The following is a 26633-nucleotide window of genomic DNA, read 5'->3' as shown; positions in this document are numbered from 1 at the left end:
CTTCCTGGTCGCAGTCAGGGCGGGGCTTGTACTCGGAAGTGTCCGCCGACTGGTTCAGCTGTCATCGGGATGAAAGGAGAAACCATTTACACCGGCCGTCTGTGAAATGCAGAAAAAGTATAAACGCTGAAATATGGCAACATCGAGGTCATGACGCCGAACTGAAGGTAGTTATGACCAAGTTGCTACCGATTTACTCGTATTCCCGGTACCTTAGGGAAGCAGAGGCAGTTGCGATGCGTTGTTTCGAGGTGAAAATTTGATGGCTTTGCTGTGTGACATTGAACATACAGGGCACGAAATAGACAAGGGCGTTTAAATAGCCAAGCTCCATTTCTCACTTGTCATCCCCTGGAAATTTCCACCGAGCTCTTGTCCGTGATGGTGTCGCGTACATTCGTTCGTTTCGTTTGACACTGTTATCCGCAGAAAGCGCTTTAATGCTAGCCAGCTGCTGTGCAAATATGCTAACGTTGTGTCACCGTCACTTGAGCTAGCATAGCGGATCCAGTAAGGGAACTACCCTACATTGAGTACCGACGATAGACGTCAGCAGCATTTCCCTGTATTTAAATGGCTACGGGTGAGGAGGTCATTGCTTAAAAAGGAAAAATTCACGGTAGGTGTCCCCGCTGTTGCCTACCTCGGCGCAGGCCGGTTCTGTCACAAATACACAGTAATGCTGCGGGGTGCTTTAAAATAGCTTGGTTCGTGTGCATGATGAAAAGGAGGTGGTGGAGTCGATGTTAGCTTTGCCGCTAGCTGCGCAACGACCTTTGTAGGCGTCAAACCGGCCGTTGAGTTGCTGCCTATGCTGGTTCTGTTGGGTGTTAATCCTATTTGCATTTACCTGCATTATCACCCCGACTAGATGGATCTTTCGTTTCTGTTGTTGCATTAGAAAACAGACCTGATGCGATGTAAGTACTCATCCACTGCCATACGTATGTTATTTTTAATAACCAGACTCATTCAAGGTGTACTTTGATGTGAGATTTTTCATCATTCTAATCCAATTGTCCTCTTTTTCAGGATTAAAAAAAATTGGTGAAAGCCTAAATCTACTGAATATTTACTGGGTGTCCTAAATGGGGGACTACGGGTTTGGAGTTCTGGTGAAAAACAGCAGTGGGGACAAATCTGCTTTCCCTGTAAGAATCCCTCCTCTACTCCAACCCCAACACACTCACCATCCTTCCAACCCTCCGAGCCCCCCCTCCTTTGTAAACAACACCTGCTCGACCAATGGGGGAAGTGCTTGGCTGTTCCCTGCAGTAGCTCAACAAAGTAACATGCAAGATGAGATTCTGGAGTCTGACAAGTCCACAGCTTTAAACCTCCAGGAAATGCAGGAAAAGTCTCAGGTCCAGGCTCAGCCTCAGGCCCTCTCTCCAGGCCAGCAGAAGGCTGGCGCTTCCTTAGGAGATCAGGAGGGAGCTCTTCCTGAAGACAACTTATTGGAGAAAGGTTCTCTGGAGAGCAGTGATGGGAAGGAGAAGCTCAGGATGGAGTCACCAGTGCTAAGTGCGTTTGATTACCAGGATACCCTGGGAATGGGTACAGGGTGCACACAGTCCCCCACTTCCTCACTGACGAGCTTCAACAACTGGTCCCCTGCTGTTCCTTGTACCCAGTCTCCAGTGGTAGGTGATGATGTTGGGGGCTTCTTTGGGCCTGCTGGCTCCAATGACAATGCACCTCCCATGCTGTTCCAGAGCTTCTCCCACCACGCCGGGCCTGGCTTTGGTGCAGGTGGCAATTTTTCTCCACAGATTGGACCAGTCTCCCAGCACCATCCTCCCGCACCTCAGCCCCCGCCCTATCATCCTCACGGACAGGGCGTTCCACCGCAGCACCGACGCTCTCCGGCAAGCCCTCATGCTCCTCAGCCCTCCTTCCCTTCGCACGCTCATCGGACTGGAGGCTTCTCCCAGCTGCCCCACCTCACTCCTGCCCAGAGCAAACACCCTTCACCCTGGGGAAGCTTCCAGACCCCCCCCACACCCACATCAACCACCTGGAGCCCGGGCAGCTATGGAGGCTGGGGGGGCACACATGGGGCTCGAGAATACCGACGTGGTGTAGGTGGAGGAATGACTGGCCTTAACTCCATCTCTCCGCTAAAGAAGTCCTTCCCCAACAGTCAGGTAGATTCAAATGTCTTGACTCATCAAAACGTGTGTACATGTAAATCTGCAAAGTGGTTGTTGATATTTTTTTTGCATAATAATTGACATTGAATGACTACTATTATCTAGTGCAGGGGTGACAAACTCATTTTTTTCACGGGCCGCATTGTAGTCATAGCTTCTTTCGGAGGGCCGGTGACTGTCAACTCAAATAAATGTATGAGCGCCTCATATTATATACAGTAAAAGTAACAAAACAAACTGACAAATAACTCTATTTCAAATCAGACGAGTAAAACCTGGTCAAATATTTTTTTTTTTTTTAAATATTAAAAGTAAAGACAATTTGCACAATTTGGCTTCGCTGGCCACATAAAATGATGTAGCGGACCGTATCTGGCCCCCGGGCCTTGAGTTTGACACCTGTGATCTAGTGGCATTTTATAGGGGTTGCTTAACTTAATAAGTTGGCCATTGGTCCACAGGCAGTCCAACAGCACTCATTTTGTGGTTGCTTCGTCTCAATATTGTATACCGTTTTATATACAGCAATGTTAGGAATTAAACGTTTCAATATGACGCATGCTATATTCCAGAAAGTTAGATTGTTTTGAATGATAATTTCCGTCACTACCATATGTGGTGCTTCTGAGAGCAATAGTTGTCTTTTAGCTGCTAGTAGTTATGTAAGCATGTGCGTGATTAAGAATATATTGTACAATTTCATAATAAGAGTACAGTGGAGCCTCGGTTTTCGAACACAATCCGTTCCAAAAGGCTGGTCAAGAAGTGAATCGTTCGAATTCCGACTCATGTTTTCCCATTACAAATAATGGAAAAAAAATGTAATTTGTTCCAAGCAAAAACAAAAAGTCATTTTTTCATTTGTGCATTTTTGTCCGATCGCGCAACTGCAGCGCACCACCAAACGCGCAACCGTAGCGTGTCGCCGACCGCGCAGCTGCAACACGCAGGTCGCATTATTGTGACAGAGCAGCAGATGATATTTAGAAAATATTTTTAAAGTCCCCATGGACTTTCCAAAATTGAAGTGGACCTCAGTGCGCAGAGAGCTTAATTTGTTCCGATCGCGCAACCGCCCACAGCGTGCCGGGCGCTCACTGTTGCATTGCTTTAGGAGCGTCTGTGTTTTAGAATGGCTTTACTGCTCCCACTTGCTTCATTTGGAGGCATGATTAGAGTTGATATAACCGAATATCCGATATCCGAAGCAAAAAAAAATCTCAAATTTTTTGTTCGAATACCGAATTGTTCGAGAACCGGGATGTTCGAAAACTGAGGTTCCACTGTACCGTAATTTTCGGACTATAAGTCGCGTTTTTTTTCATAGTTTGGGTGGGGGGGCGACTTATACTGAGGGGCAACTTCTCTGTGAATTTTTTCACAAATTTTCAAAATTAAAAAAAAAAAAAAAAAAGATAAGAGGGAAACTGCGATAAACGAGCCGCGATGTAGCAAGGGATTGCTGTAATTTGAATTTCACGCGATAAACGAGCCGCGATGTAGCAAGGGATTGCTGTAATTTGAATTTCACGTGACGTCAGCGGTGCGGCGGTTGTTTACATAAAGAACAAAGATTCGATCACGGAATGACGAAGATAAGGGCCCACGTACTACCGGCTGTCCGTGGACGGTGGATGGGGCTCGGACATGGCTTTTACGCACGCCCGGTCCTATTCTATGGAGCTCTCTTCCACCTCTGTGGCTGGAAATGCCATCTCCGGGGATGGAAGTCAACTTTGTTAACGCTACAATATAGTTATATACTAGATCTGTGGAATAACGACGAGGCTGACGTCAGGGCGCACGCGCATTGTTGATGACAAAGGACGAGGAATTTGATCGATGGATTTAATGATTTGGAGTGACACAGATGATTTGATAATATTGTTGTAATATGATAGTTATTTGAAATATAATATTTGTAATAGTTATTAGAATAACTCTGAATGTTACGTCAGGCCTGTTCTCAGCTCTTTGGTTGTGTTTATGTCACGTTAGCATACCTATCGTTGAGCCTGTTGTTGCTCGTTCATGTCTGTTCTTGGTGTTGGATTTTGTCGAATAAATTTCCTTCGAAATGCGACCTATACTCCGGAGCGACTTATATATGTTACTTTCCACCTTATTGTTCATTTTATGGCTAATGCAACCTATATTCCGGAGCGACTTATAGTCTGAAAAATACGGTGGTATTAATACAAAATAATGTTGACCTGTGCATGAAAGTCTTCCTGTTCCTCAGGTTCCTTCCCAGAAGTTTCCCCGGAATAACTCTGGCTTCAATCACAAGGGTTGGGTGGAGGATGCTGTGACCCGCAATGATAATGTCTACCCTCTCCAGGTGAGCCTATCATAATATATCCATAAACTTTGTTTAGCTGGTTGTGACGCTATCATGTCTTCCACTGGGGTTCCTGTAGGTCATCAGTGATAACTAGTACGTCCTCCTTGGGCCTTGTAATTCTCATAGTATTGACAACATTCGTCTGCACCAAATGCATTAGCCATTGAGCAAAACAGGATATGTGACGGTCATGTGTACATCATTTGGCCGGAGGAAATTATTCTCATTCCCTGGCTTGCTTACGCTCATTTCAGAAGTCCTGTGCTATACGTAACTTTACTGATGCTTTGTCTGCTTTAAAGCCTCTAAGATCTACAGTCGGCATCACGCTTTGCAGATTTTTTTTTCAAATGCCAAAAACATGCTTGGTCGGCCGAAGGAGTACTCCAAAATGCCCCTGGGTGTGAGTGTGAATGGTTGTTTGTATCTGTGTCCCCTGCGATTGGCTGGCAACCGGTTCAGGGTGTCCCCCGCCTACTGCCCGATGACTGCTGGGATAGGCTCCAGCACACCCGCGACTCCCGTGGGGACGGGAGGGAGGGAGGGAGGGACGGACGGACGGACGGACGGACGGACGGACAGAAGGATGGAAAACATTTTCTTTCGTGTCATTGACTCCCCCAGGGTAAGTAGGGTTAGGGTTATTTTAGTTTGTGAATTTTCATTCATGCATGGAACGCTGCCAGGTACCAATTGTTGCAGTAATCCAGCCATCCATGCATTCATTATCTGAACCGCTTATCTTCACGAGGGTCACAGTCATTAATTTTCTAAAAAGAATTGCATTTTTGTGTAACTGTATGTGAACGAAAGCTCTCCAAAAGTACAAAAACAAGATGTCTTAGCACCCTCTACAGTGGTTAAACGGATCCCTGTCCTGGTACGTTTGACCTACAGCTACAAAAATTGAGCGTGACATGGCGCTTCTAGATGAACAAAAATGACTGGTCATTTTATATTTTCAGCATATTATATGATAGGGGCCGGGCATCAAATTTTGTTGTTGTACATTTCACCGAGACCTACTAAAATTGTGAGGCATGTCACAAGCCACGACTTACAAAAAAGGTCTTCCACTTTGATTTACCTTGAAATTTTCCACCTTTTTGGGGCCTTTCTATAGAGACAGCTAGATATTTTTGTTTGTTTTCAAACTTTGTATGTTTGATGTAAAATGTCAAGTCAAGTCAAGTTTATTTGTATAGCCCTAAATCACAAGCAGTCTCAAAGGGCTTCACATAGACAATCAATTGACAACTATTCTCAAAGCATCCCCTGATCTTGGGCTCCCAAAAGGGCAAGGAAAAACTCAAAAACCCCTACCAGGGGAAAAATGAGAAACCTTGAGAAGGGACCACAGATGGAAGGATCCCCCTTTCAGGATCACCAGGCTGCAATGGATGCAAAGAGGGCACATAAAATACATAATATGGAAATCAAAAAGTGGATGTCCAGGCCAAAGCGAAGAGCTGCCTTCGATTGTCCTGGCAGTGTCCTCTAAGGAGGGTATTCCGCTGCAGTTCCCTCATGCTGAATTGGTCCACGAGAATCTAGATAGCCGTCTTCAGCTTGGGTGTCACCTAACCACCTCCCCAACCGGGGAGGGGTGGGGGGAGTGGGGTCGGGGAGAGGGAGCAAAAACAAACTCCAGCCGAATCGGCTACTACAGGTTAATTAAAGGCCATATCATAGAGATACGTCTTTAAACGTGTCTTAAATGTTTCTACTGAGGTAGCAGTTCTAATATCCATTGGCAGGGCATTCCAGAGCTCCGGAGCCCGAATAGAAAATGCTCTAGCCCCTGCAGACATTTTCTTGGACCTCGGTGTCACTAAAAGACACAGGAGCATCATGTGATTTCTAAAAAAGTTAGAAATTACACAAAAATAAGAATAATCCTTGTACAAATTGAGCAAGAACTGCAAAGGTACCAATGAACAATTTACAAGACACAATGTACGTGTACATTTCCAACAATGTACGTGTGTTGGAAATGTAAGCCCACAATTCTTCAAACTCTGGCCCAATTTAATTTGTAATTTGTCAAGTGAAATGACAAATTTCACTTCGTGAATGTGTTGATGGGTTTTTGTTTTTTTTCATGAGACAAATCATGAGCAGTTAGTTTCACAGAGACAGTTGAAACTAAGTGCTGCTACTTTGTGCTATTGGTAAAAAAGATAGCACAAAATACATAATATGTATTTTGGTTTGGTTTACACAAAGTAGCGTGTCCTTTGTTCAGGACGAGCTCCAACTTCTACTGCTTGGAGAAGTAAGTGTCTTTTCTGAAATGGAACTGAAGGCGAAGACGGGGAAGGAAGGAAGGAAGGAAGTAAGGAAGGAAGGAAGAACGGGAGGGGAGGCGAGTGAGGGAGGAGCAGGAGGCAGGGTTCAAGTTAGTCAAGGAAACTATGGTGGCTTTATGGTTCAGGATTAAATTATTCTTTTATAAAGTCTAATTTTAACCAGTACAACCAGATTGCAAAGGTTATCTGCAAATATTAAACGCTCCTTATGGTAACATCTCCAACTAGAATATTAATAATTATTTTTGAAACAGTTCCGATCACTGATTACTAGCCTGACAGTAGTCCAGGCGCGACGTGATTGATGATTGAACTATCATCAGCATCCTTTAGGGTGCTAAAAAAAAAAATTAATTTGGGGCAAGGGAGGGTGCACAGGTGGAGAGGTAGGTGGGTTCAAACACTTGCATGTAGTGAGACGACCGCTTTTGGCTGAATCTTGATTAAAAAAAATACCAAACCAAAAAAACATAAAAAGCTATTTTCTGAAAACATTATTGAAATGAAATCTATTAGAACAGGCAGCAGATTCTAGCCTTGGTCTTATTACTGCTTGGAGAAGAAATCTTTGCTCTTCTGGACGTCAGGTTTGATAGTATCACTTCCCGGTTTCTGCAACCTTTCTGCAGGCGCCTTGTCATAGACCTGGAGTATGTATTCCAGGGATTGGGAGTGGAAATCCCAATAACGCAGCAACCGAGCCTGCGTCCTGAATTTCCACTAAACAGGCTGCGAACAAAGGTTACGAGACGGAACATAAGGAAAAACTAAGTCGACGAGATATGAAGGCGCTAAGCCATGCAATGATTTATAGGTTAATAGAAGAACCTTGAAGTCACATCTTAAATGGACCGGGAGCCAGTGTAAATTGGCTAATATTGGGGTAATGTGATCAAATTTTCTTGTCCGTGAGAGCAGCCTTGCAGCAGCATTTTGTACTATCTGTAGACTTTTGATGCTGGACTTGGGAAGACCAGAGAATAATGCATTACAGTAGTCCAGGCGCGACGTGATAAATGCATGTATAATAATTTCGGCATCACCGGTCGAGAGGATTGGGCGAATCTTAGCAATATTACGAAGGTGAAAAAATGCTATTCTGGTTATATTCTTAATGTGCTTTTGAAAGGAGAGCGTTTGGTCAAATATTACCCCGAGATTAGTTACAGTATCACTCTGAGTGATAGTACGGTTATCTAGAGTTATAGCGGTTTCCTTAAATAAATGTTGATAACGAGCTGGACCAATTATCAACATCTCAGTTTTATCTGGGTTCAGACGAAGAAAGTTGAGAGACATCCATTGCTTGATCTCCGCAAGGCATGCCTCAAGATTACAACAGTCCCGCGGATCTGTCATTGATAATGGCATATATAATTGGGTGTCATCCGCGTAACATTGAAAACTAATATTATATTTACGTATTATGTTCCCAAGCGGAGTCATATAAATATTAAATAGAATTGGTCCTAGTACCGATCCCTGTGGGACACCACACGTAACTTTATAGAGCTCAGAGGACGCATTGCCATGGACCACTCGGTGCGTCCTGTCTGATAGATACGAATGAAACCAGCCTAGTGCTGACCCCGAAATACCAACACAACCTTTAAGACGCTCTAATAAAATATTGAAGTCAACAGTGTCGAAGGCAGCACTTAGATCGAGTAGTAACAATACCGATGAAGTATTTGAATCCATAGCTAAGAGGAGATCATTAGTCACTTTAGCAAGTGCTGTCTCAGTGGAATGAAATGTAAGTCATAATTCAAGAAACTCCCAACAGATTTAATCCAATTCTCTTCAAACTTTGAGCATTTTTTTTTGGACAGGTTTTAACATGAAATATTGCCAACACAAAATAATAAAAAATAATATTTTACCTTTTCTGGTGCCACTCCCCCCCCCCCCCCCCCCCCCAAACATGGCTGTAACCCCCCCCCCCCCACACACACACACTAAATTTTAACGAACTACTCCCAGTTCTACATTTCACGTAGATCCCTGAAAGATCACATACATACATAACAGCCCAAGACCCAGAAAATGTCTTTTGGAGCCACATACCAAACTTAAACGGCAGGCCACCAATTTGACTTAATTTTGGAATTGTTAGCCATTGTGCTGTTTTTTTTTTTTTGAAGGTCTAAACAGGCACATTCATTAAACTGTGCACACATCAGGCCTGGCTAAAACATTTATATGATAGAGAGATTTTGTGCCAGGACCCCAATGAGGCCAGCGTTGCGAGGATCCTTTATAGCTCCTTGCAGTTGGTTTTCATGACATTTTTGGGATGATGTTTAACGTAATATGGTGTATTTGTCAGGTGAGAGATGTTTTGAAAAGGTCACAATAAGTATTTTTTATTAAAAACATGGAAAAAGATGATTAAAAAGTATTAACCTAATTATCATAGAAATACCATCAACAAATAATACTTAATACACTTAGAGTTCAGTGCAGAGACGAAGCTCGACTGAGACGAAATCTGAGGCTGCTGTTCTGAGAATGAGCTTTTTATGGATAAATCAATAAAATTGTTTTTATATATGGGGGGGCAGCTGGCAGCAGTATTGTGACAACATCCGCCTTATTTTCGGCAGCATTTTGGCGCTACTTTAGTCACATCATTTCCCTACTCTTTGCCTAATCAGCAAGGGTTTTAGAGAAAAAAGACGGGGATCGTGCCAGGGAAATAGACAAGTCGAACGGGATCAAGAACTGCTTCGGATGGGCATGGCTCGAGAGCAGGGTCATCTTACACCTCGGAACACAGTCCGTAACTACCTGCCTGACGGAACATATCCGTAAATTAGATGTCCCAGGGAAGGTTTTGTGCATTCTTTGTCAAGATGTGATAAGCTATGTAGGTCGCGGCGCTAGGAACATTAAGGAGCACATAGAAACAAAAGGTACGTTTTTACTTTTACAAGCATGTGGGTTTAGAAAGTAACATGTTAGATGTAACGTGACATATACACAAACGAGGAGCTGAGAACGGGCCTGACGTAACATTGAGAGTTATTCAAGTAAGTATTACATAAATAACACGTTTATAAAACCATCTGTCACTCCAATTCATTAAATCCATCGATCTTGCTTTATGTAAACATTGCTGCGTATGCGCCGCATATGCTGACGTCGGACCCGTTGTAAGTTGCATTTTTCCACAGACCCATATAACGATATATAAAGTATATTTCAAATAACTATCATATTACAACAATATTATCAAACCATCTGTGTCGCTCCAAATCATTAAATCCATCGATCAAATTCCTCATTCTTCATGTCAACAACGCCGTGCCTGCGCTGCAGAGATATAGTTTATAACTATATTGTAGCGTTAACAAAGTACCAGGAAAGACATGGGTTTGGTAAACGGCTCTTTATTTAACAAAACAAGAGTTCAACGAGCCAACAACTACTGAACTTCCAGCCACGGACGGAGGTGAAAGAGAGCTACCGTTGAGAAGGACCAGGCGTGCGTAAAACACATAGTTTTTCAAACCTTCTGTGTCACTCCAAATCATTAAATTCTTCAAACTCTTCGTCCTCCGTGTCACAAACAAAGCCGCTAATGATGCCGGTAGTACGTGGGGCCCTTCGTCATCTTCGTCATCCCCAAGTCGCTCCTGAGTATAAGTCGCCCCCCCACCCAAACTATGACAAAAACCATGACTTATAGTCCGAAAATTACGACAATGTTCAACAATATAACACATCTGACCACTTTTAATTGATTGAAGTTGAATAAACTAAAGTTAAGGCTATATACCTAATTTCTAGTAAGTGGCCCACCTCCTCCTGTATGTTTATAAATGTGGCCCTCATAGATAAAAATGCGGACACCCTTGGCCTATGCAGTTTATTATAACCTTGCTAGCCACTAGCAGCTAACTGTGTCAGGGCTGACAGTGCCTTAGGTGGTGATGGGAAAACTCTGAGGACGCTAATTTTTTTTCTTCCTCTCTTTTTAGCAAGAGAGAAGCCGCTCCTTTGATGGTTTCAACCTTCACTCTCTGGAGAACTCCCTGATCGACATAATGAGGGCTGAACAGGATTCCTTGAAAGGTTAGTTCTCACAATAACAATATTGAGGATGAGCTCTGTTGCCGCTGCCAATAAATAAATAGAAGTTTTAGGTCTCTTTGCATAGCATGCAGTTCAAAGTGTAGAAACACAGTAGAGGAAAAAGTTAAAAATGACAATTGTGTTTTGTACGTAATGTACAGGGCGGTTTTTTAATGAATGTATTTATTGACTGTAACACCCAAATGTTCACGGTTCGGCATTTGGGAATTCACTTATTCATAGATTTTTGCAGAAAAACTCACCCATTTGCTGGTATTGTTTTATTTTTTATTTTTTTAAACCCCTGTATATTTGATAAGTATTGCTTTGGCGACATCTTGATTTGTGAAAGTCAGTTTTAGTGCTTTAGTGCTTTACTATCATCCTATGAGGCTTTAAAACAAAATTCATGCTTTGCCACCATCCTGTAACATTTATAAGGCAATTCTTTTTTATGGGGGATTTTTGCTATTGGCGTCAGTATACTCTGTATACTTTTTAAAAACTTCATTCACATACTATGTATTATAATAGATATATTATGAATAAAATAGTACTGGTAAACAATGATGAATAGATTTTTATTCATCTCAAACATGTAAACAATACATCAATAAAGCAAAAAACCAAAGTGAAAGTTATGTAAATTCACTAGATGCAAACAATACAAAATACAGCACATAATGGGCAGTATTTACATATCTGCAAAGGAGTGGGAAGAATTAAGAGTTATTAATCCCACCCCCTATCCAATTTAAAAGTAATTTTTAGTTACCTGTAACAAAGTTGATTTGATCTGACTTTATTAATTCATGCTTGCAGTGGAGCTAAAAACGCCCCACTTAAAAAAACAGCAGAACTTTACAATACAACAAGAAATTTAAATATTAAATATTTAAAAAAGCAAAACATGTTTTTCAAGGCAGCAGGGCATGGAAAAGGTTCTGGGCATGGGCATGGAAAAAGTGTCAGTTCTGGTGGCCATGCTGTTTTGCTTGTTCAAAATAATGTCTAAATAATGTCATTATACAGCCTGACTGCAGTATACAAGGTGGCGTTTCTCAGCCTGTTGGTCTTGGCCCTGGGTTCAAGTTCAGTCAGCTTTTGTTGGTTCCTCAAACTCCTGGCAGTGCAGCTGCCTCGTGTCAGAGGTAACAGGTCATGCAGAGGGTGTTGCTGATCATGCATGTCTGACCAGCTTACTCCAGCCTCCTCCCTCCTGGTCTGAAGTGATGGTAGGGGTTGTGAGAAGTTGCCTGCTCTCCTTCTGATGATTTTGCAGGCACGTGTCTGGACTCGCTCGAGCTCTGCTTCTTGTCTTTTAGAGCAGCCCACCAAGAACACTGAACTGTACTCCAGACACGGCCTAATGAAAGTGGTATAGATGGTGATAACGTCATCTGCAGGTAGCCCGTGTCTCCCCATCACTGTGAGATCACTGTTTTTATTGCGTTTTCAATGTGCACATCTCCAGTCAGGTTTTGGTCGAGATGGTATCCTAGATACTTTGTAGTTTCCACTAAAGTTGTTACTTTACATATTACTGTATGTTTACTTTCACATGTACAGAAGAGGAAAAACAAAATTAAATTATTTAATTTCAATGTGATCATAACTCATAAGTATCAATTCCTTAAATTTCTCTTTAAACATCACCATACTTGAGCATTGTTTCAGGTTTTGATTCAGATTGTTCCAGAGTTTAACACCTGCAATGGAGATACAAAAGCATTTCATTGTTAATCTGTGTTTGGGTAGAGAAAATTTGCTGTCATTATCCCTTAGTCTGTGCATGATGCTTATGAATGTTTTTAGGCAAGGACTTTTGCTGCACTTTTAACATACTGCATTTTTCGGACTAAAAGTTGCATCAGCCATAAAATGCACCATAAAGTGGAAAAAACATACAAAAGCGCACCGCAGTTTAAGTCGCATTTTGGGGGAAATTCATTTGACAAAATCCAACACCAAGAACAGACATGAAACAGCAACAACAGGCTAAACGATACGGTATCCTAACAGGACATAAACACAAAGGAGGAGCTGAGAACGGGCCTGACGTAACATTAACAGTGATTCAAATAACTATAACATAAAGAACACGTTTATCAAACCATCTGTGTCACTCCAAATCATTAACTCCATTGGAATTTTCGTTTATTGTGTAAACACTGGCGCTTCTAACCCCGGATGTGTGTACGGTGTGCCGCTGATGTCGGTTGCAGTTCAATTTATTCCACAGGTCCATAAAACTACCGTATTTTTTGGACTAAAAGTCGTTCCGGAGTATAAGTCTCATCAGCCACAAAATGCACAATAAAGGGGGAAAAAAACATAAGTCGCAAGAGTATAAATTGCATTTTGGGGAAAAGTCATCCATACATCCATCCATCTTCTTCCGCTTATCCAGGGTCGGGTCACGGGGGCAGCAGCTTTAGGGGGGACTCTCAGACTTCCCTCTCCCCAGCCACTTCATCCAGCTCATTCCAGGGGATCCCAAGGCGTTCCCAAGCCAGCTGAGGGACATAGTCTCTCTGGCGGGTCCTGAGTCGTCCACGGGGTCTCCTACCGGTGGGACATGCCCGGAACACCTTCCCAGGGAGGTGTGCAGGAGGCATCCTGATGAGATACCCAAGCCACCTCTGATAGCCGAAGCCGCCATCCGGTACCTGTCAGCTGCCTCTGGAGTCCCGCAGGCCAAAACGGCCCGATAGGACTCCTTCTTCAGCTTGACAGCATCCCTTACCACCGATCTCCACCAGTGGGTTCAAGGATTGCCGCCACGTCAGGCACTGACCACCATCCGGCCTAGGGTGTCCTGGTGCCAAGTGCACACATGGACACCCTTATGTTTCAACATGGTGTTCATTATTTAAAATCTGTGTCGACCACAGAAGTCCAACAATAGAACACCGCTCGGGTTCAGATCGTGGGGGGGGGGGGGCGTTCCTCCCAATGACGCCCTTCCAGGTCTCACTGTCATTGCCCACGTGAGCATTGAAGTCACCCAGTAGAACGAGAGAGTCCCCAGAAGGAGCTCTCTCCAGCACTTCTTCTAAGGACCCCAAAAAGCGTGGGTACTCTGAGTTGCTGTACGGTGCATAGGCACAAACAATAGTCAGGACCCGTCCCCCACCCGAAGGCGGAGGAAGGCTACCCTCTCGTTCACTGGAGTGAACCCCAATGTGAAGGCGCCCCGCCGGGGGGCAATAGGTATGCCCACACCTGCTCGATACCTCTCAACCGTGGGCAATTCCAGAGTGAAAGAGAGTCCAGCCCCTCTCGAGAGGGCTTGTACCAGAGCCCAAACTATGTGTAGAGCTAAGTCCGACTATGACTTTTCTGCCTCACACACCAGCTCTGGCTCCTTTCCAGCCAGAGAGGTGACAGTCCATGTCCCTAGAGCCAGCTTCTGCAGCTGGGAATCGGACCGCCAAGGTGACCCGCGTCCGGGTGAGGAAAAACTAGGTCCATATATTTTATTCATCATAAGAAGATTTTTGGACCAGATGTATTTAAATTGTATGAATTTATTTCTTTTCATTGTTGTAAAATAACTATATTGGAAAACATAAAAAGAAGATAACATTACTTAAAAGGAGTATTTATAGAGTTTAGCTTTCGTGCAATACAGGGGAAAAAGTTGTCTTTTGCAAAATTTGAAACACATAATCCTTCTCCATATGGTATAAATACATCCCATTTACTTATTCTGATATTATGTGTTCGTTCACTGCCTCTCTATCAGCATGAATTCGACTTGATATCCTCACTCGGAAAAATTATGAACTTTTGCCCAAACATCCCAACAATAATTACATCTGTTGTAGAAGCCATTGCAGACTAACATACGCCTTAGTATGCTGTGTAGTGCTTAATTACAAATAAATTAGTCCCATTTTGGTGACGTTTGCTGTATAAATCGTATTAGCTTAATGAACCGTGTGATAGCAGAGCAATATGTTTGCTCGAAAAGATTAACAAAGTTAGCTAGCAGCATAATGGTGACAACGTCTATATGCACGTTAAATCGTGCTTCACTTACCGAGTTCTTCAAGTGATTTTTACTGTGCTGTCCATTGACCGTTTCCGTACCGCTGGTTTTTTTTTTTTCAAAAAGCAGTGACTGTAGATATCCCACTACTCCACTCGAGAGCGCGAAAACTACTCATTTTCTCAAGTTGTTGTTAGAGATTACCAATATTAAGAGTATGTAATAATTGTAGTTGTTGAAACCGATTGGTATGATTGGCCCATACTCAAATATTCTGACTGGTATTTACTAAATATATTATGAATATAAAATTAAAATTTGTTTGTCAAATACTAATTTATTTTGTCAAACAAGCTTAATAAATATAAGTAAATATAAGGCAAAAATAAAAACATTTTCAACATTTATTTTCATATATCCAACTCAAATGATCTGTTTTGTGATTTTTCGAGATTTTATTAAGTTAATATACTTTTTTAATATTGTTATATATATTCTAAGGCCCTGAATGACTTTTTAGAGTGTAAGATACACATTTGCATTTGGGGAATAACGTCATGGTTCTTGGTGAAAATCTATATGATGTAATTATTAAAAATGATAAGTCTGTGGTAGTTGCGTGTTGTTTTCCAAATGATATAAGGTTCGTAGTAAAATATATTTACAACAAAAAAAATTGGGGTGTTGTTTTCCAAATGTTATAAGGTTAGTAGTAAAACGGATTTACAACAACAAAAATTGGAGTCCCCTACCAAGCTGCGTTACACAGATAATCATGCAAAATCGAAGCGTGTAAAATTTAGGCTGAGCTCTATTTGGCCACTAGGAGCAACACTTTACAACATTAGTCTTTAGGACTATGGATTGCCCTTGGTCACTGTAAGTTTCATTCAATGGAGCCAGTGATTTCTGTTTTTTTATGAAGTCTCATTGAACTCCTGCAGAATAATAAATACTAGTCTCTTTTATTACTAATCTTCTTTGTATCACATGTTGCATGAGGCATGAACTGGCAAATGTGTTTTGTGCTTGTATGTCACTTAACAGTGTCTTCAATAACATCAATATCCTTAGAATTATCAGCACTCAGGCTGTTGGTTGCAGATACTGCCTCTTGTTCCATTGTATTTGGATTAAAAAAAAAAAAAATTCAATGTTTTACCAGGTAAGCCAATTGAGAACACTTTCTCATTTACAATGGCAACCTGGAAGCAAGGTATGTAAAGTGTCTTGCCCAAGGACACAACGACATGTGACTGTGACAGCTGGGATTGAACCGCCAACCCTCCGATTCCGAAACAACACACTCTACTACCTGAGCCACAGCCGCCACCAAACACTGGATGAACAAACACTGGCTCTTGCTGGCATAACAAACACCTTGTTCAAACATAAGGGCATCCATATATGCCTTTAGCACCAGAACACCCTATGCCCCAGTTTGATGCTCGACTTTGTAGTTGTGTCATTAGATTTTCTGCTAGTTGTTTTTGAGCTACCAACTGATCACCACCTAGTGGTGTGTTTGCTCCGATGATGGGGGAAGATGCCGGTCCAACTTGGCATACCCACATCCCCGGGGGATTGGACCATATTCCGTACCTCTGTGCCTGTTGTGGCAGCATTTTCCAAACCAGTGGTAAGGGATGCCTGTGGGACTCAGGGGGAAATGCAGGTACCAGATGGCCAAGCAAAACCCAGCTTCGGTTGTTGCTGAAGCAAAAACTCTGGTATGGTAGGAGTTTGGTGATGCCATAGAAAGCGACTTCCAAATAACTTCTAGGTAATTCTGGTCCACTGTCTGTCGAGGGGGAAACACTGCACTGTTAACACTGTGTATAGTGGAGATGGGGTGCTGCTGATCTCGACGGGAGGTTGTGAAGCAGTGGGGAGAATACTTCAAAGAGCTCCTCAATTCCACCGACATGCCTCCCATTAACCAAGCAGAGCCTGGAGAGTCTGAGGTGGGCTTTCTTATCTCTGGGGTTGAAGTCACCAACGTGGTTTAAAAGGATATTCCTTGTCAAGGCCCCAGGGGTGGATGAGATCCGCCCAGAGTTCCTAAAGGCTCTGTATATTGTGGTGCTGTCCTGGTCGACACATACAACATTGCGTGAACATCATTTTTGCGATTATAAAAATCAATTTCTCCATTGTGTTTGTTGTTGCAGCCCTATAGTCTTGTATTGCTGTCTTAATTTAGTAATACTAATTTGTCGTATTACTTTACAGGATGACTTCACAGGATTCCATAATGAAAATTGAAAACCATTCATGTTCTGTTGTACTACTGTACAGTGTTGTACAATCCGCAGTGCAGTTTTTGTTTGCTTCCACATGTATGAATAAATGTTTGTAAATAAGGAATTATTTAATTTGTCAATTGAATATTTTTTAAGGACAGATTGACCGCAAACTATTGAGCTACAAACGATCCTTGAGGGAAATAATGCAATTCCTGTTAGTTACATGATTTGAAGCCTTTCCTGTTTTGTCATTTACTGTAGGACGTTTCAGCTTCTCTCACCAGGGTGGAGACGGGCCTCTGCCTATGAATGGTATGTAACTTGCATGCATGAAAAGCACCAAGGCATTATTGAAATTGATACCTGACACTGCAACACTTCCCACTTAATTTAGAAACTGATCCATTTGCGTATTTTAAGAGCACAATTTTTTAATTTGAGACAGCTGTTTAACCCCAGAACTTTAAGGTTTTGTTGTGATGTTTTACATGCAGCGAGAAGCTATGGCAGAAGACGAGGTAAATCTTGTAATGTACTTGTTGAAGGAAAAAAAAAAAGGAAAAAGCTTTTTGATATAATTGAACTTTGCTGCGGTAGCATCGCAGCCCCATGTTTGCTTTGAAATCTGCCTTCAATTAAGCATACTTCAGTTTTGTTCTCCATTTTAATTTTTTTTATCCACTTGCTAGGCCATTCCTCTCTGTTCCCCATGGAGGATGAGCGCTCTTTTGGGGAGAATGAGACCACTGACCAGGGGCTCGGGGGACTTGGCTCAATGCACTGTTACCCCCACCTGAATGGGGAGCGCATAGAGCGCTACTCTCGCAAAGTGTTTGTCGGAGGGCTGCCTCCAGACATAGACGAAGGTACAGCGACGATCCGAAAGACACTATGCTAGTATCAGGGTTACTACGCCAGTATGGAAATAAATTTGATCATTTGTTTTACAGATGAAATTACAGCCAGTTTTCGTCGTTTTGGTCACTTGTTTGTTGACTGGCCTCACAAGGCAGAGAGCAAATCTTATTTTCCCCCGAAAGGTGAGTACTGCTACAACATGGATGCCACAGCACTTTGATGGTCACTGCTCTTCTCATCACACCTTCCCAGGATACGCCTTCCTGCTCTTTCAAGATGAGAGCTCTGTTCAGGCTCTGATCGATGCCTGCATCCAAGAGGATGGCAAACTGTATCTGTGTGTCTCCAGCCCCACCATCAAAGACAAGCCTGTAAATACTTGCATGCTCTATGTATTGTACGTTCCACCTCGCGACATGCGTTCACCGCTATTTTGACGTGATTATACTGACGATAACCTTTCATTGTCTTTATTAGCGAAACCACATTTCCACTGTAATTTGTTTTGTTTTTTGTACAATAATGAAATGAGTTTTGGGCTTCTTTCACTGCATCCTTCACAAAGGCAACCTTCATGTTGAAAATAGTATATAAATGAGGACTTTGTTTTTTAAAACAGAATTTTGTTAGCAACCCAAATTGTTAATTAAAAAGGGATGGATGCTATTCGACTGTATGTACATTTGTACTTGAAGATACAAGAAACTGGTCTTCCCTCCGTTATTCCACTATGTACATTTGTTGTTGTTTGTACAAGACACTGGTCCTTTTTTTCACAACATATTTTACAATAAGCAATGCTTTGACAAATAACACTTCATCAAAGAGGCTTCAAGCTTTTAGTTGCCACTCCCAGTTAGCTGTTGGCCTGTTACACCATTATAAAGCCGAACAAATTTTCGGGGGGTATTAATAGTTTGGCCTTAATCATCTTCTCATGATGCTGACCACCTCTGCTAAAATTACTTACATTCCCAGTTTACAGATCCTGCAAAATGTTTAATATTATTTCTTATGAATGAATACAGTCAAACCTCTACATACAAATTTAATTCGTTCCGGGACCTACTTCATATGTTGAAATAATCAACAATGATCAAATATTCCCATAAGAATGCATTGTAATTTGGTTAATTTGTTCCTTAATAAATACTGCAGATAATTACACATAGCAATAAAACAAATGTATTATATCAGGGAGATGTAAAATGAAATATATTGCAAAGAAATAATAAAAAGAAAGTTTTATCATAAGCATAACGTTATGATAAACGAAGAATATATGGCCTTCTCACATATGATTATTTCATTGGTCGTTTCACCAGCAATCTCCTTGTCCTTTATCCATATAAGCAGAAGGCGTTCCATCTCTTCTAGGGTAGGGCTGCGGCAACCTTTAGAGATGATGGTGATCCCCTTGGATGATGACTGCCTTGAGGGCTTCCTTCTGCATAATTATCGTCGAAATTGTTGACACGTTTTTACGGCCATATTGTTTCACAAGATAATTCACGCACTCCGTGCTCATGTTTTCTTATGATTGCTTGTTTTAATTGTAAGGAAATCATCACTTTCTTCCTTTTTTCACTACTACTACCATTTGCGTCAGCCTTCTTGACGTCATCCCGACGTGCTACTGTCTAGCAAGCTAACTATGATGGCGTCAAATGTTAGGAATTACTTCAGAAAATTTGTATATTTAAGCAATCGTATGTTGAGATTTGACTGTATGTTACATTCATTCTTTTTATAAGTTGTTTGTGTTTTCTGAAAAAATAACAGAAATGACTAAAGCTATGAAACAAAGAATTACACTTTGTGTATTTGAAATGACCAAAAACTGCCTAATTGCTAGCTTAATTCCAATGTCATAGATCGGTGGTCCCCAACCCGCGAACCGGCCGATCTGTGGATCATTTGGCACCAGGCCACACAAGAAAGAATAAATAACTTGCGTTTTTTTCTGTTTTGTCTGAGTTCGAACGAGCTTTTATTTTGAAAAATGGACCAGATTCTCCCCTACACCTCAGTGATGTGAACATAACATTACCTATTTTATGTTGTTGACGCGATGTTATGAGGATGTTAGTAAAGTTGCGTAGGAGTACACAGTGGATTCATGTTTATTATTATACCATTATGCCGGTCATATAAATTTAATTTGTTGTATTTATCCGCCACACCTTAAAGGCCAGTCTGTGAAAATATTGTCTGACATTAATTTGGTGCTAAAAAGGTTGGGGACCGCTGTCATAGATCATCTTGTTGTAATTTTTAAACCCTTTTCAGAAACCGATGAGCACGAATGGTTCAACAACAAAGGCTACGGTCACCCTGCAGGTCTTAAAACTCAGTTCAGACTTTTGGGTGAAATTTTGATTTTTTTTTTGTGTGTGTGTGTGTGTGTGTGGGGGGGGGGGGTGTTAAGCGTTCTCAGGGTGATTTGACAGTGTTTCAAGTTCCAAGTGGTAAAATGGCCGGGTTGGTAAGATACCTGCTCGTTCTTTAATCTGTGGTTCCCTCTGTTTTGTGTAAACACGACCTCAACAACATTGCAAACACTGGAAACTGCTTTCACACACACCATCTAAACGTGGTCCATTTCTGTAATGTGTTTATATTTGATATATTCCAGGTCCAAATCAGACCCTGGAACCTAAATGATAGTGACTTTGTGATGGATGGCTCTCAGCCTTTGGACCCAAGGAAGACCATCTTTGTAGGAGGTGTCCCTCGCCCTCTACGAGCAGGTACATTTGGATAATGGCCTCCTTGTGCGGTACACTGCCGTCGTTACACCGACTCAATTTGTGTGTTGCTGTCCTTCTAGTGGAGCTGGCCATGATCATGGACCGTCTCTATGGTGGAGTGTGCTATGCTGGTATTGACACTGACCCTGAACTGAAATACCCGAAGGGGGCAGGGCGAGTGGCTTTCTCCAATCAGCAAAGCTACATTGCAGCCATTAGCGCCAGATTTGTTCAACTGCAGCATGGGGAGATTGACAAAAGGGTAAGTCAACTTGTGATTAATTTTAGACTTAACACCAACCTAATTGGCTACATTAGATTGGCTAGTACCGTAATTTTCAGACTATAAATCGCTCCAGAGTATAAATTGCACCAGCCATAAAAAGCACAAAGTGAAAAAAAAACATCCATAAGTCGCACCGGAGTATAAGTCGCACTTTTGGGGCAAATTTATTTGTCAAAATCCAACACCAAAAACAGACATGAACCAGCAACAACAGGCTAAACGATACGGTATGCAAACGTGACATATACACAAACGAGGAGCTGAGAACGGGTCTGACGTAACATTCAGAGTTATTCAAGTAAGTATTACATAACACGTTTATCAAACCATCTGTGTCACTCCAATTCATTAAATCCATCGATCGTGCTTTATGTAAACAATGCCGCATATGCGCCGCATATGCTGCCGTCGTACCCGTTGTAAGTTGCATTTCTAATTATTCCACAGACCCATATAACGATATATAAAGTATATTTCAAATAACTATCATATTACAACAATATTATCAAACCATCTGTGTCACTCCAAATCATTGATCAAATTCCTCGTTCTTTGTCAACATTGCCGCGCGTGTGCTGCAGAGATCTAGTATACAACTATGTTGTAGCGTTAACAAAGTACCAGGAAAGTTAAAGTCAAAGTTAAAGTCCCAATGATTATCGTCACACACACATCTGGGTGTGGTGAAATTTGTCTTCTGCATTTAACCCATCCCCATGTGATTTTGATCTATCCCCTGGGGGAGAGGGGAGCAGTGAGCAGCAGCGGTGCCGCGCTCGGGAATCATTTGGTGATCTAACCCCCCAATTCCAACCATTAATGCTGAGTGCCAAGCAGGGAGGAAATGGGTTCCATTTTCATAGTCTTTGGTATGACCCGGCCGGGGTTTGAACCCACAACCTTCCAGTCTCAGGGCGGACACTCTACTACTAGGCCACTGAGCTGGTTATACGAGGGTTTATAAGACAACAATATTATCAAACCAAATCATTAAATCCATCGATCAAATTCCTCATTCTTTGTCAACAATGCCGCGCGTGCGCTGCAGAGATCTAGTATATAACGATATTGTAGCGTTAACAAAGTACCAGGAAAAACATGGGTTTGGTAAACGGCTCTTTATTTAACAAAACAAGAGTTCAACGAGCCAACAACTACTGAACTTCCAGCCACGGAGGTGGAAGAGAGCTCCATAAATAGGACCAGGCGTGCGTAAAAAGCCATGTCCGAGCCCCATCCACCGTCCCCGGAAAGCCACCCGGCCGAGCGCCGGCCCCCGACTTCCATCCACGGAGGTGAAAGAGAGCTCCCGTCGAGAAGGAACAGGCGTGCGTAAAAGCCATAATAGTTTTTCAAACCTTCTGCGTCACTCCAAATCATTAAATCCTTCAAACTCTTCGTCCTCCGCGTCACTTACAAACAAAGCCACTAATGATGCCGGTAGTACGTGGGGCCCTTCGTCATCTTCGTCATCCCGTGATCGAATCCTTTGCCTTTTATGTAAACAACCACCGCGCAGCACGGTGACGTCACTTGCAGTTCAAATGACATTAATCCCTTGCTACATTGTGGTTCACCACATCGTGGATTTTTGAATTTTGAATATTTGTGAAAAAAAATCACATAAGTCGCTCCTGAGTATAATCCCCCCCCCTCCCCCCCCGCCCTAGCTATCACAAAAACAGCAACTTATAGTCCGAAAATTACGGTATATTGCATTTTTCTTTTTTTATTGCATTTTACTGGGGTATGGTGGATGAGTTTAGTTTGCATGCTTCTTCTTGGGAGCTAGTTGCTGTGTGCTAGCGTGCGTGTTAAGGGAATAAAAGAAGCAAATTCATTGTCAAAAAATTGAGAAGACTCAAACATGACGCTACCAGGAACCCATTATCCTTCAGTGCTACAATATTCCGGAACTTCAATCTACCTGGAGTGCGCTGGTTTAAAAAAGGTTTTAAAAACCAAAATAAAACAGTTTTGTCTGTCACTCCAAACGAGCGTGTTGTGTGCGTGTGCGCGCGTGTGCGTGTATATGTAGGTAAATGTAGGTTGGTATCCATGATAAGTGATGAGAAAAAAGACGGAGGACCCGGGAGCGTCATCTCAGGGGGAGTCAAGCGATAGGTCAATTACTACATTAACTGTACTGTTATAAATGAGCGGCCTGAGTTCAGTTGAATGACATTCTGTCGTGTTCCTCCTGATTTCAGCTTCAATATGCGTAGTCCTTCCATTTTAACACTCAATACATTACTGTACGTCTGTCTCCAGGTGGAAGTGAAGCCATATGTGCTGGATGACCAGTTGTGTGACGAGTGTCAGGGCACACGCTGCGGGGGGAAGTTTGCGCCTTTCTTCTGCGCCAATGTGACCTGCTTGCAGTACTACTGTGAATACTGCTGGGCGGCCATCCACTCCCGGGCCGGTCGCGAGTTTCACAAGCCCCTGGTGAAGGAAGGTGGCGACCGACCGCGGCACATCTCCTTCCGCTGGAACTAACGCAAGGGAGAGAGAACCTAGGATTAAGGAGGGTCTGAGAGAAAGGGGTAGCTAAGGAACGGGGTTATTGAATGACCTATGATATGAAAAAATATAAATGCACTTTTCTTTTAAGTTAAAAAAAAAAATTACTTCGTTTTTGTATTTTTTTTAAATTGGGCCCTCTAAATGGTAACTGCTAAGAAGAGAGTAAAATCCCATTTATGTTGTGACTTAAAGTGTGCATGAAAATATGAATGCATTCTATTTGGATTTAGATGTTTTCTTACTTGACTGTAGTTTTGTTTGGTGATAGCTGGCAAAGCTGCTGACATTTGTTATCAAGAGTAACAAAATTTAATTAAGATTCATCACAATACTGACTATGGAAGCTACATTACAGAGAACATGTTTTTTTTATTTTTTTATTTGTGCAGAATTTGAGAACAAGTACCATTTACCAAAGTTTGAGTTGGGTGAGAATAGAGGAGGAAAGGTTATTTTAGATGCCAAGTTGATTTGTCTGGAAGCTGGCCAACGTCACACGTCTCCCCTGCGTCTGGCAAAAGCTGCGCTTGTATTGCTTTCAATTGTTTGAGGTCTCTGATTAAAGTTGACGCTTTGTAACAGGAAAGGGCAAACCAAAGATTGGCTTGAAACGCATTGTCGAGAGCAGACGTCAACGTGGGGTTATGGCGTCCTCTCGTCACGCGGCAGAGGAAGTACTGGTAGTTTTCTGGAAATTAAGCTCATTAAGGCTCAGCCCTCGCGGCTCAGGTATTGGCAGTAGTATTTGCTCGCTTTATATTGTCAGGGATATTAGCACTGGAAGCTAACATGCTAATGTAGTACAAACTATGGGAATGCACTGTCCATTCTTCCTGAGCTGTCTTCATGGTGTACCACTGCACGCTCTACCTGGATTGGATTGGAGCTTCTCTCACTAATGTTGTGATTGGATATGGTTGTAGCTAAAATTTGCTGTCACAGAGAAACGGATATTATTTTATACATGGCCTGCTGATTTTTGTACAGTGTTTTATAGCTGATTATTTTGTCATGGACATATATACATTTATTATGCACTACTTTTCTAAAAGTTTTTTTCAATAGTCATTTAAGGCACATTTTTCACAGATGGGAGAACTCCTTTTGCAATACCTCTTTTTTTTTTTTTCACTTGGTGAAAAATAATTTTGTACCTTTGTTACTAAGAGATCTGCAATTATGGTAAACTTAATTTAAGAAAAGAAAATGAATGATAATATAATTTTCAATTAGCTTTTATATATTTAAGTGCTGGTAAATCTGAACATTGTCTGGTGTATTGGTGTGATTCTGGAGCTTCAAAATAGGCTGTCATTAGCCAGTCATACATGCGTAGATTCTCCTCTGCCCTGATTAACATTATTACGGGATCCTAAGGCATGGCAAGACCTTTGTAAAATATTTTGATAAGTCTTGAAAATACATATATATTCTGGTATTTCACTCGTAGGTGTAGTTGATATGATTGAGTAAAATAAATGTTTTGGCTACGGTCTTGTGATCAATCTTCTATCACCTGAGTGGGTTTGAATATTTAGCTCCTCTTTCTGGGACTGCCTGTAAGTTCTACTTCTTGGCATGCATACGGTAATTATCTACTACAGAAACTACGTGGCTAGTGATAATGCAGGACCTAATGATCTAATGCACTGGCGCTCCTTCTTTTTCATTGTCTCTTGGAGATCACCTCTCGCTACACGATGAAGTCTGCCTCCCTCACACAGAAATGTTTATGCAATCTACACTATGACAATACTTTTGTAATGTAGAGAACACATGGTGTAGTACATAATTGAGAAGACTTGATGATTTGACCCCTTTTGTGATGTGGCATGCTTTGGGACATATCCTGAATGTGATGTAATGTTGCAAGTTAACTGTGAGCCATTATGTGCAATACTTATTTTTCTTTCCAAAAGCAAGTCTTCGCAGTCAGTCATTCAATCCATAAATCATGCAGTCGTATTATCGTTCCCTCCTTTTTGTTCCCTCATTCGGATGTTTGCGAGACATAAATATAATATATATATATATATATATATATATTTAAAAAAAGCTAATTTATATATGAATTTATTTTTAAACATTTAGTTTTGTGCTTACGTACTTATTTTGCTACTACCATGCAAGTGTGATTGAAAACATTGTATAAACAAAATTGACAATGTATTACATTTGCTATTTTTTTAATTGAAATGTATGACTATAAATTGGATTAGATTTTTGTTATATATTTTTGGGTGTGTTTAACTTGATGTCTAGTTTTTCTAATTGCTGTTTTTTGCTCTGCATTTTCAGATGCAACTGAATATATCCCTTAGTATTACTTGATTGCAAATGTTCAATAGTTTTTAATTGTATGCTGGGAAAGTAATATTTATTAACTTTTTTTTACCTAATATAATTTGGAATTTTATTTAGTAGTTTCACATTTATAATTTGGATTTTTAAATAATTTCACATTTATACGCAAGTTCTAATTTTTATATTTTCCTCCTGTTTATTTTACGCTACAATACAGACATCTGTTTTGATTGCTGATTTGTAGAAGTTAAGTAAAAACAAAGATCCAATGTCATTCATTAGCTGCCAACCTTGTTTGTGACTCTCTGCATACATTTGAAGTATTTGTAACGTGCGATGTTGAATGAATAAAAGAGCTGTGAGGAAGAATCAAGTACTTTGAATTTAATGGGGGGCTTCCGTGAAGAAATGTCTTTATATATATTATAAATATATAATATATGTATATATTAAACTATAGACTGCAGTATGTATGTAGGTAGGTAGTGTTGCATGTCATACGGGATGTCTGTTATTGAGCCGGGAAAGCAAAGATGTGGAGTATAGAGTTGGTTCTTTATTGGCAAGATCTTGGGTTGTTTAATGGCGGCCAGTACACTGACCGACCGACCGGTGCAAATTCCAACATCTGTGTAACATAAATGCATCAGTTGTATCACAACATGCGCTAAGCTTGCTCCATATCCATCCCAATGGAAGAGGAACGTTGGTCCTCTGTTCACTGGAGTTTTACACATTTGATATTTGCCGAATTGGAGATCCAATTTCACGAAGAGGGTTGATTAA

The 26633-nt window shown here is 41.5% G+C and overlaps 1 protein-coding gene across 5 annotated transcripts; it reads left to right on the top strand.

Moving 5' to 3' along the window:
- On the top strand, nucleotides 1–26216 carry LOC147061299 (cytoplasmic polyadenylation element-binding protein 4-like). Of its 5 annotated transcripts, none has more exons than XM_085937318.1 (12): nucleotides 1–167; nucleotides 1033–1643; nucleotides 1716–2147; nucleotides 4396–4494; nucleotides 10790–10883; nucleotides 17385–17435; nucleotides 17813–17989; nucleotides 18074–18163; nucleotides 18234–18352; nucleotides 20617–20731; nucleotides 20812–20993; nucleotides 23289–26216. In XM_085937318.1, the coding sequence occupies exons 2-12, from the start codon at nucleotides 1089–1091 to the stop codon at nucleotides 23514–23516; spliced, it is 2142 nt and encodes a 713-aa protein (XP_085793444.1). In that variant the 5' UTR covers nucleotides 1–167; nucleotides 1033–1088; the 3' UTR covers nucleotides 23517–26216. The 5 variants fall into 5 exon arrangements, with proteins under 5 accessions (XP_085793444.1, XP_085793405.1, XP_085793415.1 ...); XM_085937289.1 differs by lacking the exon at nucleotides 1–167 and adding exons at nucleotides 174–619; nucleotides 872–920 and having other exon boundaries at nucleotides 1033–2147; XM_085937279.1 differs by having other exon boundaries at nucleotides 1033–2147.
- Nucleotides 26217–26633: the final 417 nt, after the last annotated feature.

Source organism: Syngnathus leptorhynchus, chromosome 2 (assembly GCF_054491065.1).
Source record: "Syngnathus leptorhynchus isolate UIUO chromosome 2, UIUO_Slep, whole genome shotgun sequence".
NCBI lineage: Eukaryota > Metazoa > Chordata > Actinopteri > Syngnathiformes > Syngnathidae > Syngnathus > Syngnathus leptorhynchus.
This window is presented reverse-complemented; position numbering and strand designations above follow the sequence as displayed.

Excerpts from the sequence above, each read along its gene's own strand:
- LOC147061299 (XM_085937279.1), top strand. The coding sequence starts at position 1,089 with ATGGGGGACTACGGGTTTGGAGTTCTGGTGAAAAACAGCAGTGGGGAC. Across the intron at positions 10,884-17,384 it reads TGAACAGGATTCCTTGAAAG|GACGTTTCAGCTTCTCTCAC; the intron begins GTTAGTTCTCAC and ends CATTTACTGTAG. Across the intron at positions 18,353-20,616 it reads CCACCATCAAAGACAAGCCT|GTCCAAATCAGACCCTGGAA; the intron begins GTAAATACTTGC and ends GATATATTCCAG.